This window comes from Aythya fuligula, chromosome 5 (assembly GCF_009819795.1).
Source record: "Aythya fuligula isolate bAytFul2 chromosome 5, bAytFul2.pri, whole genome shotgun sequence".
NCBI lineage: Eukaryota > Metazoa > Chordata > Aves > Anseriformes > Anatidae > Aythya > Aythya fuligula.
The window spans coordinates 17,323,443-17,338,428 of NC_045563.1; the positions used below are offsets into that span (position 1 = coordinate 17,323,443).

Here is a 14,986-nt window from a genome sequence, read left to right on the forward strand (position 1 = left end):
GTCTGTCCAAACCAAACCGAGGAAGCAGTCTGTTGTACAATTTCATTGATAATCTTGAGAGACACGATTTCCATCCTGGATGTTTTGATAGTCTATATGGCCTTTATGTGCACTAGGCTTTGTGAAAACATTGTCCTCTGGTTAAATTGTTCTTTTCCTTTCATCTGTATTTGTAGATAGAGATTGTATCTCTTTTTGGCTTCTGTTTTGGTAGGCTGACTAAATGAAGTACTTTTCATAACCGGTAGTCTCCAGTCAGCTGATCACCCTCACAACCTTGCTCTGCAGCTGCTCCAATTAATTTTTTTATCTTTGTGCGTGGAACTATTATACTGAAGATTATATATAGTTATGTATAGCATTCCAGATGTGTTCTCATGAGGCTATTGCACAGTGGCAGTTTCTTTCTCTGTCTGCTTCAAGTAGTGCTTTCAAGAATGGCACCTGCCCTCTTGACAGCTGTCTGACTGATGAACCTGGCCATTGGGCAGCTCTGGTTTGGGATAACTGTTACCCAGATTGCTTGGTACAATCTCTCTGTGTTATAATTTCACTGTGACACATTTTCCTGTAACAATGTTACCTAATTAATCTTCCTTTTATTTTGGATGCTATTTTTTTTTTAATGTTACTGGTTTGTGTCTTCTCTCTTGAAAGACCAGTGAGAGTATGGTTGCTGTTCTCCAGTCATTACAGATGTGATATTTTCTTTAATGTTTTCACTGCCAGCAATCTTCTGTGTGAATCTTTGCACAGTTCTAAGGACGGGACTATTTTTGACTGTGTTAACTGTATTCGCTATTAAAGTGTTCCTGTCCTCCATTTTTCTTTGTTTTCGTATCTGCGACAACATAGATAAGGATTAGGGTAGTGGTGGTGGTGGGTTTCATTCATGATATTTTCCTCCTAATTAAGGACAAAAACAGTCCTTAAAGACTAATTTTTTATTTAATATCCTTTTCAGGGTCTAGTTTAGCTTTACTTTTTAACATGCACCAAAGATACAGCTTTCTGTACTGATCTTTCTTTCTCTTTTTTCCTTTCTCCCACTGTTCTTGGTGTAGGATCTCTGCACATTTGATATCTTACTTGCACAATGTTATTGTTGATTGGCTTGTCAAACATCGAGTTTTACCTCCTTCAACTTCAGATACAGTTCCTGAAAAATTTAATCATCTTTCTGTTAAAGGGCAGACTTCTTTGTATCTCAGATGTCAAGTTTATCACACTATTCCTGTTGAAATTCAAAGGCCTAGCTATAAACCCATTTGTGATTTTTCACTCTTTATTTAAACAAAAATCCAGCAGTTTATGGATTAGGTTATAAGCAGCTGTTTTATAATGTCCTCATTAGTTAGTGAGAACAGTCTTAAATTTAATGGAGTCATTTGCCGCTTCAGTAACTATTTCATAAATGTATCAGCTGTTAGCTCCAAGAATAACTAAGACCTTCCACTTAAGAGTTTGATTTGTTCCCCATTTTGTCTGGATAATTAGTCTCCTAAAAAGATGCAATTCTCCTTTTTTTTTTTTTTCTTTTCTTTTTGTAATCTAATGTCAAAGATCTGTTTCCTTATGAAATACTGATGCTCCAACAAATGCCTTGCTAGTCTAGTTTCTTTAACAGAACCTGTTTTATCTACTTTCCTTCCACAAAGGATTTGACCCAAACAGATTGCTGTTCTTATCTGTTATATTTATTCCAGTTTCACACATCACTGACAGATATTGTTCCACACTTCATTTCTATTTTGAATATTGACTATTCCTCACTACTTGCACTCATAGTCACAAGTGCTGTTCCACCATGCTGTGGTTACTTTGTCATGTTTTGTGCTGCACTGTGTGCCAGTAATTTAAACATCAGATTCTTAAAAACAGACAGAACTAGATGACTTCATACTCTTATAAAACGTACAGCTTGATTTTCATCATCCTATCTCTCAGTTTTAATGGCATATTAAAAATGGATGTGAAAATTATTAGGACTGTCTTTTTTAAGCTTATAGCTGTGTCAGTAATGCAGGCAGTGTTCCAGAAGAGTGATTTCCACAGATGCTTTTGTAAGTTGGCCTTACAAAAAAAAATCCTTTTTCAGATGATGTACCCCTCATGGCTTTGTAAACCTTCCTGATACTACTTGCCCCTGAGCTACTTGTTTATTTTGTTACTGACTCATACTTCCAGTAATGTTTCAGGGGAACTTGGAAGAATTAACTTTGAGAGACCTGTTCATCACATGGCGTGCCTTCTGCTTTTCCAAACTGAATGACTCTGATTCTTTCTTCCCTTCCTTCCCCCATTTGTTAAGTAAATGTTTAGTTGGCAGTTCTTCACTTTTCTATTAACATGCCTTTTGACTATTCTGAAATGTCTTAGTTATTCTGTGATTTATAGTCAAAATATTTCTCAGAGAAACTGCTCTCTGTGGCTTTACAGGTACAACTTTTTTCTATTCGAAATATTATTTTTGCTTTAGTCTGTAGATAATACCACACCAGAGTACTTTTTGTATGCTTTTTTTTTTTTTTTTTTCATTAGATACAGTTTTCTAGCCTTTATTACTTTCAGTTTACTGTTTCTGTTTTAGGAAACCTGCAGTCATGCAGGCCCCTCTATTGCTATAATGCATCAGGAACAGAGATTATGTTGTTGCATGTGTTCCAATTGCATAAAAAACATCAAATTCAGATGTGCTGCTTTAATTCTTGCTTGTATATTTCTTTTCTGCTATCTTTCCCTTGAATCCTCCTAGTAGTCCAAGTTCTTAAACTTTTCTTGCGCAGACTGTTGCTGTTTCTTGCATGTGTATTTAAGTAATTTCTTAATCAAATCCTTTTCCATCTCCCACTAAATTTTTCTTTTAGCTGCTGCATGCTTAGTCTTAGTGGTTTGCTGACCCCCTGCCTTCTCTTTACTACAGTATTCCTGGAAGTCTTAAATGCTTGAAGGCTGTTAGTGTTACGTTATATATACAGTTTACAGATAGAGTGAACCAAGGCACGTATTACAATTAAATTTTTTCTATAATGACTTGTAAATTTGGTGCTAATGAACTTAAGAGCCGTGCCTTTTGTAAAATGCTTTAAAATCACTAGATAAAACAAACAATCAGAAAACCCTTCTATAGGCTCTTCAATCTGTAAAAAGGGCTCCCTTGTTTCTACGTAAAGAGAAACAAGAAATGGATTTTATGAAGTAGATTTCTCTTATTTTGGGGTTTGGGTTTTGATTCCTAGGTCTTGCTATTTTGGGGTTGGATTTAGGGGAGAGGGAATGTTAAAGGTAGAATAGATGCAGTAGTCTGAGGGGAGGAGGATGTTACTTGTCTCTACTCTCTTGAGTAAAACGGTGGACAGATGTAGAAATTTTTTCTTCCAGTGCCATAGTCACAGTTAAACTAATGTCTACAGAGGAGCACACTCATATGGAATATGACTTTAAGTGACCTGTATAGGTCCCCATATACTTAAATCCAGTTTACTAGTAAGAACAAACCTATACTAATATGACTCATTTCTCTGTTCTACATTCCTAGAAAATACCCGGTGATGCTCTGTATGGCCTTATTTACCTTGCTTATCCATGGGTGCTTGTTCTCTTAAACTAATTCAGTGACCTGCATTTTATTTCTTTCTCAATCCCACCAACACACACATTGTAGAATTAAGGTAGTGTGATTCTTTTTCAGATTTATATGCTGTGTAGTTTCTGGAAAGGACGTTCAGTGCAACACTATAGCTTTAGCAACTGCAGCTTGCTGAGGTGCTTGCTGTCACTTCTTATTCTTGAGAAAACGCTCTGGCAGTTTGTGGTTACTATTAGCAGCCTCAAAGTTTGTATTTGGGATAAGAAAGTTCTGAGCTTTCACACATGCCCACCCTCTACACCCTTCTCAGTCTTCCCACACAAACCATATGACCAATCATATAAAATTTTCACTTAGGATAATTAAGGTTGTACTGGAGTAAAATGCCGAAGTACACCTGGGTTTAAAAATGGAAAGTAGACTAACAATTTTATTTGTATCCTCTCCTCCTGCTTTGTGCTCTTTAATCTTAAAACGTACTAAAATTACCTTTAAATTTGTGTTTTTCTAGTGTATTATCTGTTCACAAATGTTCTGACTTCTGTAAATATGCATACTAGTGTTGTTCCTTTGTTGTTCTATTGCACTTATATTCTTTAATTGTCCAGGAAGGTGTGTGCCTGATTTAATCTTTGTGGAGAACTTTCTACTGATACATTAGTTTATAGCTTATATAAGGGAATACACAGTCATCACCTTCTGAGGTTATGTACTTTGTGTTGCTGCCATTAGAAATATCATTGAAATCAGAATTAATTTATAGTGGCTTCCAGAAAACATGTTTGCTCCCTTTAAGGAAGTCTGTTGCGTACATTATGACTGATGTGATTTCTTTAGGTTATCACTTTGAAATGTTCAGACTGTTCAAAATTCAAGTCAAATGTCAATTTCAGTGCCTGTTGGCAGCAACATAAAGTAGCATGAAGCAACATTTTCTTCTTAACATTACTAATGCTGATGACCTCCCATATATCTATCTCATCTAGTGGTATCTTTTTCAGTATAGCCTCTTCCATTTCCTATAATAGGATTTGACGGTAAAGAAGTTTATATTATTTGCAAGTAGCATGTATCAATACTGACTTGTTTTCTTTCTCAGTTAAGATTAGACAACTATCATGTGAGCCAATTTATGGAAAACACTTTCCTTTCTCATAAAAGTGGTAAAGATTTCCCTTAATAAAGCCATCATTAAACCAAACAACATGTACATATAAAAGACTGTAACAGTTCTGCTAATTTCACTAAGCTAAGTCGTCTTCTATAAGTGTAATAAATAAATAAATTCCCATAAACCACTGTTTCTATCCAGTTGAAAAGGCCATTTTGTGAAAATCACTATTGTTCTGATGATATTAGGTATTTGACTGTATTGTCATTACTTCATAAAACAAATATTTAAATTAACACCAGCTTTGAAATTGTTATTTCTCCGGTTAGATATTGGGCATTTTTTTTTTTTTTTTTAATAATCAGAATCTGTTGTCTTTTTCCTAATTTTATTTCCCTTTTCACCAGATTACTGTTTACAAAAGTCAAATTGGAATCCTTGTGCAGAGGCCCAGATGAAGCACTCCTTACTTGTAAACACATGCTACAGATCTGGAAGTCCTGCTATAATCTCACTAACCCAAGGTAAGATGCTGTAGAATTCTGGAATGTGGGATTCATTAATGCCTTGCTCTGTAGCATCCCAGGTCAATATTAGTCCTGATTTTACGTGGTTTGGTATTTTGAATGAACAAACTAATCCTCTGGAAATCTGGGGAGCTGGAACTGCAAAGATAATACTTGACAGATAAGGAGGAACCACCTAGAGTTCTGTGAAGTAAGTTGCATCAAAGTTAATAAACTGTGGTGAGAACTGATTGCGGATATTGTGTAACTCTGCCATTGTCCTTGATGTGGCTTGACGTGCTGATATTGTTTTGGTTTTCCTCCTGATCTTGGTTACAGAATTTTTTTTATATCTTTTTGTCTAGTAGAGAGATTGCTATAGTAGAAGAAATTTAGTTCAAGGACTTATGCTAAATAGAGTGAAAGAGGGCTAGACATTAATTAAGACTATAGAAATAGTGGAGGTCACATGGAAAACTATGACATGCTTGGAAAATCAACGTGTCTTCTTTTAAAGGAAGGTGTGAAACTATTTAGGTTATGAAGCTAGTTAGGTTCTTCAAAGGGCCTAGCAGGTATTTGGATAAGTTGAGTCCTCTTTGGGTTTCCAAAAGACACATGTATTTTCCTTTGCCACATATATTTGGATCACCTATGAAATAAACAGGAAAGCCACTAATTTAGCTTTGCAGATATCCATGCTGGTAGCTGTACAACATGTTTATCAAGCACCGTAGAATTACCAGGTAAAAGCAGAATTACCTGCCATCAGGTCGTTGGAGGGGTTGGTAGTTTCTGGACAGGAGGTGGTGCAGAAGATATCTGTACCAGATGGTATCGGATATAGAAGTGTGATGAACATTATCTGTCCAGTTTTTGGTCTCACTTTGTTTGAGCTCAGTTATGTAATAACATGCATCTCTAAGAAGGTTGGGAGAGTTGGAAACTTAGGACCAGAAAGGGAAAATTACATTGGGAAGCTAGTAAGCAGTTTAGAACAGAAAAGTTTGGAGGAAGAGCCTGGGAGGTCCCTACCTGAGTCAGTCATAGCTCTGTCATAGTGACGCTGGTGCTGCACTATGGAGTAGGGAGCAGGACTTGGAGATGACAGGGAGCAAGTACATGAGCAACCGGAAAGCTTTGAGCTGACTTTTTTTTTGCAATTCCAAGTCACAGAAGCTAGCAGCAAGGACCTAGGAAAGAATTTATCTTCTAACCTACTGGGTGGGATTTTTTAGATTTTTTTCTCCAGTTGGTTGAGTTTGTGGGAAAGGAGCTAGTGAGGGGTGTGGAGTGGGGTTAAGAACTCTATCAGAAGGCTCTGCTGTGCAGGATAGTTAAATTTCTATGTAAGCTTAATTTGTGCGTGGCTTTGTGTGTATTCCACGCAACTTTTCACCTTCCATCTTACACATAGCAGGCCTTGTCATGGCTTGTCATTACTTTGTTGTTGTGCTAAGAGCTACTGTACCACATTAAGGACACATTAGGCAATGCTTCCTTCAGACATAAGTATTGGTTACAGAAGCTGACAAAGAGCAAGATTTTCACAGCAACGTTTGCTAATGATCATGTCTCCATTTTTCTTCAAAAACATCTGAGTGAAAAAATTAACAAGGATTACTTTGCATCTGATTCAATTTTCAATTTTTACTATTTTTTTTTTATCTTGACACTTAAAATTTTTCTTGAAGTTCTGGTTTATGATGAAATTAAAATTAAATTGTGGATGGAATGGAAAGGACCATGAATAAGTGCTGTGATGGAAAGAGAGTGGTTTCATGAATCACATTTTGAGTTATACCAAACTGTAGTCTTCCTTTGGATGGTCCATGTGAAATGTAAGGGCTGAATATTTTCACTTTGTATCATCATAATCCAAATCCGTCTGACTGGCATAACAATTATCACTCTAACATGAAATGTGACTGGGAAGTTCTGTTCATACGATTGCACTCAAAATGTAATGAAGAATAATAATAAAAGATTGTTGTGAATACTCAGGTTTTCCAACCTCTGTAATTTTAACACATGTTTTTTGTTGAAAAGCACTGTTTGACAACAGTTTTTGCACTGAAAACAATTGAAGAATTTTCTTGTCGTTCTTTAGGGCAATAAAAAAAAAAAAAAAAGGGTTTTAATCATTTGAAACTTTTTAGAACACTGGTTTTCAAAGATTTGAATACCCTTCATGCTTATTTGAAACATGTTTTCCTATTCCAGTTAAGACTCAAAACTAATTTTGATACATCATTTTCCCAATGAGATAAGAATTCACTTTTCCAATAAGCTGTTTGATGTTAAATATTTTTTCTTCAAGTTAATCAGATTTTGTGGAATAAACTTAGTTTCAGTGTTCTCAATAATCTTTTACTAATGAAAATAAATTATGAATAGCTAGATACACCACCAAGTGTAAGTGTTAAATGCAACACTCTGTCTTTCCTTTGTTCAGCTGATTTATTTTTTTTTTTTAATTGTCTTTAGTCATTTTTTTCTCTTTAATTTTTTAATTTTAAAACAAAAAAATATTCTGAGATGCAAGGCTTTGGAAGGTCTATGGAGTGATTATATCAACCATGTTTCTATTCAGCTTGCTTCTTGAAGTATGTTAGAAAATAGTTCAATTCTTTTCCAGTTCTTAGTTTGCATTAGCAAAACAGAGCAAACCAAGATACCAGTGATGTGCTTAAAAGATACTTATGTTAAGCCTGGCTCTCCTTGTCAGCAACATTTGGCATGTCATTGCTTGTGGATTGAGGAAGTAATTAATACAGAAAATATGCACCAACTGATGTAACAAGTATAGCTGATAGTGTGTGTCTCAGAAAGTCCCCTTCTGTTTCCTGTGGATTTCTATAATGGCATCGTTTTGTAAGGAAATTGGTCCTGCAATAATTTTATGGTAATGTAAAACTTTATTTATATCATTTTAGTAACAGCTGTACAAATAGAGGAAGTCGTTTCACTGGTTTTTGAAGTGCAACTATTAAGAGTTGCTGAAAGGCTTCTTGCTGTTCTCTGGGTTCAAATTTGGAAGGAGGCGATTGAAAATTAGGGCAACTGTAAAAATGTATTAAGTTCCAGTCTTGCAGTTTAGATTAAAGTCTCTCCGGCTTTATTTTAAGCGAGGAATTTTTTATTTTTTTTTCTCTGTGGTGGAATATGAGAATCAAACTACGGTTTGCACTTTGCTAAGTTGGGCTAACAACCTAATTGGCTTAAACTTAAAAAGTTGGTGAATTATTTTTATGTAATTTTTTAAAGTATTTGTTGATAGTGAATAGTACCAGTTTTATAGTCATGAGAACGAAGTTACTGTATTAACCATTCAGTCCCTTTTCTTCTGCTGAATCTTTAACCATAGCTCTAGGACCAATTAGTTTTCCAGCAAGTATATCAGCAAGAAGCCCGAGTGGCAAAAAGTGAGTTACAACTACAGTGGGAATTGAGTGCATTTGTCGCCATGAGAGATCAGGGAAAACCCCTGCAAAGTGCTTAGGCATCTGATCTATTCTAACTGTTCAAAATTCTCCTACTGCGTTATTAGGATCAAATTCGGCATTAGATTGTTAATGTGATTATTAAAACAAACAAAAAAAATTACACCACCCAAAACTCTAGGGATAAAATTGCTGTCTTTTTATGTGGGATGTTTTTATAAAATCTTTACCTAAATTTAGGTATCTTGAGTTTGGTGTTGCTCTTTAGTATTGGAAAAATGTGGATTTTCAAACTCACATCTGCCATCTCAGGTAACGACAAGAGCAGTAACTCATCTTACGTAAAAATTTAAGGTACAATTAAGCCTTTTTGTAATGTTGTTAGTTATAAATCAAAACATTATATACCTGTGTTGTTTGTATTAATTATGAAAACAGAGTTGCTGAAGTAAATACGGATTTAGGTTTGCTCAGCTTAATTTTGTTTTAGTGCAGCTGACTTAATGTACTGTGAGTGGTTAGCAATGCTTGGTACTAAATTTGTTCATAGCAAGAACCTTTATAGCAAGAACCTATGTGGGAGGAGGGCAGCATGCAACTTGTATCTCAGTATATAATTTTATATCTTAATAGCTTACAATTTCTATACTTCATTACAGTGATTCTGGACGTGGGAGCAGCCTGTTAGACAGAGCTATTGCTGATAGACGACAGCTTAATACAATTACATTACCAGATTTCAGTGATCCTGAAACAGGTAAGAACAGAATTTGAACAATAAAATTAGTAAAATGGAGTTACAATAGCTAGATTTTTTTTATTAGTTAATTGTTTTATTTTGCAAAATTAAATCCTATATCCTGAGAATGTTTTCTTTGTCATATGGAGTGGAAATTTTGCAATATAAGATTCTTTTTTTAATTTATTTATGAAGTACTTGCAGACAATATTCTGTAAATTAAAATATCTGTGGTCTGAATCTTGCTGAGCTTGGCGGTATAGCTTGGTTCTTATGTAAAGGCTAAAAAGTACTGTGCTTTACTAGTCTGTTTTCCAAAGTGCTATGCTTTTTTGTCCGTTAAGTATTTGCACATATTTTGTTTTTAAAAAATATCAGAAAAAATTTAAAAAAACTTTAATCTCAAAAATGCTCAAGAAATCATTACTAATTAAATTCATCAAGATCTTTAAAACATATATTAAAATACAATTGAATAAGTGGGCTGGATTACTATAGACATAGCTTTGAGATTGTAAGGAAAATCTATTTATTACAAATCATATATACTGCAAAAATTGTGCTGCACAGGTGCACTACATAAAAGGTAAGGCATCAATAAATATTTACAATATGTTATTTGTACATGTTAATATATTCTATTATCACAATACAAATTGATATGCCTTAAAGAAAAAAGCAGGTGAGCCATGGATTCTCTGAAAAACACAAAGAATTATTGTGACAACTGTAGTTCCAAAAACCTTTTAGAGTGTGTTGTCTACATTCTATATATTGACTTTTTTTTCTTTCCTGGGATTTATCTCAAAACTGTCACATGCTTTTCTTGACACCCTTCACATGTCAATTTCTGTTTAATCACATTTGGATAGGAAAAACTTATGGGGAAGCTTGTGAGCCTATGAATTAGACTAACTGACCCATAAACTAAGATCCACTGAAAAGTATAATATATTTTTGATTACATCAGAATTGTACAGTAGAGAAAAATCCATTTTAGTTACTTAATTTCTGGAAGTTGAAATTGAAGCTAGTGTTTATTAGATTTTGGAATCATATAAGAAGAAAGAGTTCTGTGCTTGGTATCATGGCAAACAGTTTTGATTTCAGTGTTCAGGTCACCTGATTTAAAAGAATTGCAGTATGACGTGGTCTGAAATATGGCATAGTTCAGCCTGCTTTGCCCCATAGTAGAATTTTGAGTTCTTGTGCTCTTGTATTTAGAATGTATAAGATAACACAAAATATTGTAGTAGTTCGTTGTTCTAGTCTAGCTCACTGTTTCATTTGAAGGAGGTATCTATATGAAACCTTCAAAATCTAGTTAAATTATTTTATGCCTTCCAAAAGAGGCATGTAGGGGGAGTGTTACGGAGCATGTTGGTTTTTTGTTTGTATGTTTTCCATGGGGACAAAGTTCTTGATCTGCTCCTTCATGGTGTCCTATTCTATATCTGCCATGCTTCAAAGCATAATGAGTTGGTGCTTTTTAAAGACTGTATATTTCTCAAAGCTTTTAAGTAAAGATGAACCTTTATCCAAAACAGTGAGCTTCTCAAGAACTCGCCCCAGATTCAAGCCCTGTAGCCAATATCTCACTTGGAAAACAGGATCTTTACAAAAAGTCTTTTTTTTTTTTTTTTTTTTTAAAAAAAAAGATCCTGTTTGTCTCTGTTTCCTGAATCTTACCTGTGTTGTTAGAGCTCATTTCTACTGTCAAAGAGGATGAGATGGGAAATTAAAAGTATGGGGTCCTTTTTCATTTATTTTTCTTATAAAAGGTAATTATGTAGGGTAGGTTGGAGAGGGTCTCTTTTGTTGTTTTGTTCTTGTTTGTTTGTTTTTGTGGTTTTAATTTTTAATTTTAGTGGAAGAAACCTTCTTGCAATTCAAATACTTGAATTCTGGTAAGGACTGTGGATTTGTTACCTACTGTATCTGTACAGTAGTGTAAATGTAAAAACTCCATATAAAGTTTTGTCCAAAATTCTTCTTCCAGAATAGTATATAAAAATACTGCAGAAATTAAAAGGTTATGTTACTGTAAGAACAGAAGTCAAGCTAGGCATAGTGTTTGAGTGAGAAAACTCTAGGTAGACTCTCAAAAAAAAAAAGTGTGCAAAAATGATAGAACTAACAGATGGTCAAGTTGTTAGACCTCTATTGGCCGAGAGAGCTCATTCTGAGGTTCTGTTTATCCTCAGTCTTAAGAAATCCAAAACAAATTCGGCATTTACAGTATTTTAATGAGGATATAAGGAAAAAGTATTGGGGAAAATCCTTTTAGGACATAAATGTTTGCTGCCCTTTAGACAGTATAATGCTACCATATGTATTAACTTACATATGTGTATACACATGCACACATGAAAACATTCCACTACCTGAATTGCTTGCCACCTGTGGAAACGATGGTTACTGTTTTTTTTTTTGCTGGTTACTGTGTTTGATCAATCAGAGTAACAAGAAATGAGAGCTAAAATTAAATCTGAAGTCTTCCGTACTTGCAAAAGAAAAATTAAAGGATTTTAAAATTCAAATAACAGTGATGGGTGTAAAAGATGTATATTAAAAAAAATATATTTATTTAGGTATATCAATTTAGCAAAAGTTGAAACTAAAACAAAAAGATCTTCAAAAAAAAAAAAAAAAAAGCCACAGTGTTTATATATAGCTTTTACCAATCCAATAAAATAATCAGAAATGATTAAATGATGCAAGCTTAAATTTTTGTAATCTTTGGAGTATAAAAAGCATGTATTCTGGAATTACCAGTCTAGCCTTGTAAGAAATCCAATGTCCTAGTCAAGAACTGTGGCAAACCTACTCTGAGCTTGCCTTCTGTTTCAGCTGGTTTGCCATGAGTGGCATGTACCCATATTTGTATGTACTGCTGAATATGGAGGGGGAAAAAAAAGGGTTTATGAAACATTCACTGAAGTAAAATCTTACAGGGAGACAGATTCATTTCCTTTGCAAAGTTAGATAAGCATATGCAAATCACTTGAGGCTTCAGTTGACTATTTTGGTTAAGGTAAGTTGCACTCAAACTTTTTAAAATCAGATTATTCAATCTATTGTGTAGTGGTTTCAGTCCACTTAGTTTGTCATAGGAAGTAAGATTGGTAGCTGAGTTTTGGTCTTTATTTCCTCCTAAATATATTTTATAAACTCATACATTAGAACACAGGGAAAAGTTAATCTTTAATTTCTTTTTGAAACAAGTTTATTACAGAAGAGGAGTACATATGAATACAGCATATTTTTTTACACTGCTTTCAGAAGTGCTATTTATTTTATATGGAAGCCATTTTCATCTTACTGAATGGGGAAATAAACGCTTTGCATTTTTTGGCATCCATGACTCCATTAAACCCTGTTCTTGGATCTGTTCCTTTCCCATCCCCCCACACCCTTATCATTCTCTTTCTTTCGCTTTTTAGCCTCTGATACTTCCTCATCTTCTCTCTCAAGAACAGAGTCTCCTCTCCAAGTGTTTGTATCTTCTCATCTTCCTCATCCTAAATCAGATACCTTTGTCTGGCCCCATGCAGCCTCTCCATACTGTGACCAAGTTCCTGAGCCCTGTTCACCTTCTCGCTGTAAATTGGTTTTCTCTTCCTGATGGGCGTGTTTGTACTGTGTTTTTCTGATAATCTTCATAACTGATAAACCGTGTTTAAAACAATTTAAGCTTCAGCACAATGTCCGTGAAATCTGGCCTTTCAAATGTATTTCATTAAATTCTGAATGGGTTTTAAGAGTTTGTTTAGGATAGAGTGTTTTATTGATCCCAAACGATGTAAAGTTACAGACAGATTTAATATTCTGTTCTCATGATTGTTACAGAAAACGATAGGTGTTTTTTAAAGTAGGCTATTGTCCTCTGCTGCACTGTAGCATTTATGGCTGTAATTATTTCCATTGCTGGCATGTTTTGCCTAACAAGACTGTCCTTTCCACAGGATTTCCTTCTTATCTTAGTTTTTAATGATGTAATTTTAGTGTCTAGATCCTTGATTTAAAAGCCTTTTTAGCTAATTGCATACAAAACATTCCCTGAAACTTCATATGGGGGAAAAATCGCATTAAATATCGATGTATGCTTTAATATGGCAGATATATTGAAATGATTCAAAGGCAATAAAGTAGTGAAAATCAGCATTTTGCTATTCCAGATCAGGAGTCATTCTGTTAATTGAAATAATGCCAGTTTAAACATGCTGCAGAATCAATTTCCATGCTTGCATGCAAGCTACATAGTAATGCTGCCAGAATAGTTCAGGTGGCAGGGTAAAATCAAGTTACTTTTTTAGATACTTCATTTTAACTCTTTTTTTGTTTGATAAATTGTCCTTCATTCACAGTCTTGGGTGTAGCACTGTAATTGTTACTGCATTTACTATAATCTAGTCTTAGAAAATTCACTGTTGACACTAAACTTTAACTGGCATTGTGTCAAAGATACTAATTCTTAACAAAATCTATAGAATGAATCTTTGAGTATTACCAAAATTCACTCATTAAAGTAGCCTAGATAAGACATGAGTTTTGAAAACACTAGCTCATATATAAGCCTACAACTGAAAATTCTGGAGAGCACTTCCTTTAGACTTCAGGAAATGTGTCCTACAGAAGTTTAACTAGCTGAAACTTGACTTTCTTCTTGAGGCATTTGAATAGTTAGTTAATTGCTATTACCCCCTTTGAGAGTTGTTGAGTTGAACTTGCTAACCCTTTAAAGAGTACTACTCAGGCCTACTCTTTAAAGTGTACATGCCAGCCAGCGTTAAATTGCTTGTTCTTTGCAGGCCTACAAGAGAATAAGACCTCGTTCAACAGTGAAGGCACATGAAAAGAATGTATAAGTCCAAGCACAAATTCCATTATGTAAAGCCCAAGTCTTCCATTTCAGATAAAAACTGCTGTATTCTTAGGGAAAGGAGCTTCCAACATATAGATGAGCAGTAGTGGAAGGATGAAAAAAAACTCACACAGATACTGGAGTCCTTTGTACAGTGTAAATAATTTATGAAAGTCAAAGCTCTCTATTTTTGAATAAGTAGAAGTTTGTCTAGATGCTTATAGCTTTCTGGTATAGTTAACAGGTATGAAAATCTCATGTTTCCTCTCTTTTTTTTTCTTTTTTTTCTTTTTTTTTTTTTTTCTGGTGAAAGAACAAAAGACTTTTTGACTTTATTTGACTTGATTTACAATTTAATGAACAGGATCGTGATCTTAGAGGTGTAGCAAAGGCTCTATGACAATATCTATTGTAAACAGTGATCTCCTTATTTAAAATCTTTATCCTTTGGAAACCTGATTTATGGTTGGAAGATTATCAGAAAACCTCTGGCTTTCTTGGAGTTCTTGTTTTCTATTTATCTATTTTTTTCTCTTTCTTAGTTTGGATTTTAATTTATGGTTTGATTTGTTCAAAGGCAATCCATCAGATGCTTACTTTCATGGTTTTTACTCCCCCTTTTCAGTTTGTAAGTAGTATTCACTGTAAAGTTCCATTAATTTCCTAAGGACTTAAATCACCTTTTCCTTTACCACAAAATGTACATGTTTTGTTCATCAGTAGTTGAAGCTTGA

General features: G+C 34.4%; 1 protein-coding gene across 1 annotated transcript in view; it reads left to right on the top strand.

The window, feature by feature from the left end:
• TTC7B (tetratricopeptide repeat domain 7B) overlaps positions 1 to 14,986 on the top strand; it is a 134,118-nt gene that overhangs the window by 79,301 nt on the left and 39,831 nt on the right. Inside the window, exons 16-17 of the mRNA XM_032189229.1 lie at positions 5,108 to 5,224; positions 9,309 to 9,406. Of these exons, the coding sequence (XP_032045120.1) occupies positions 5,108 to 5,224; positions 9,309 to 9,406 (215 nt within the window). The remainder of the gene's footprint in view (positions 1 to 5,107; positions 5,225 to 9,308; positions 9,407 to 14,986) is intronic.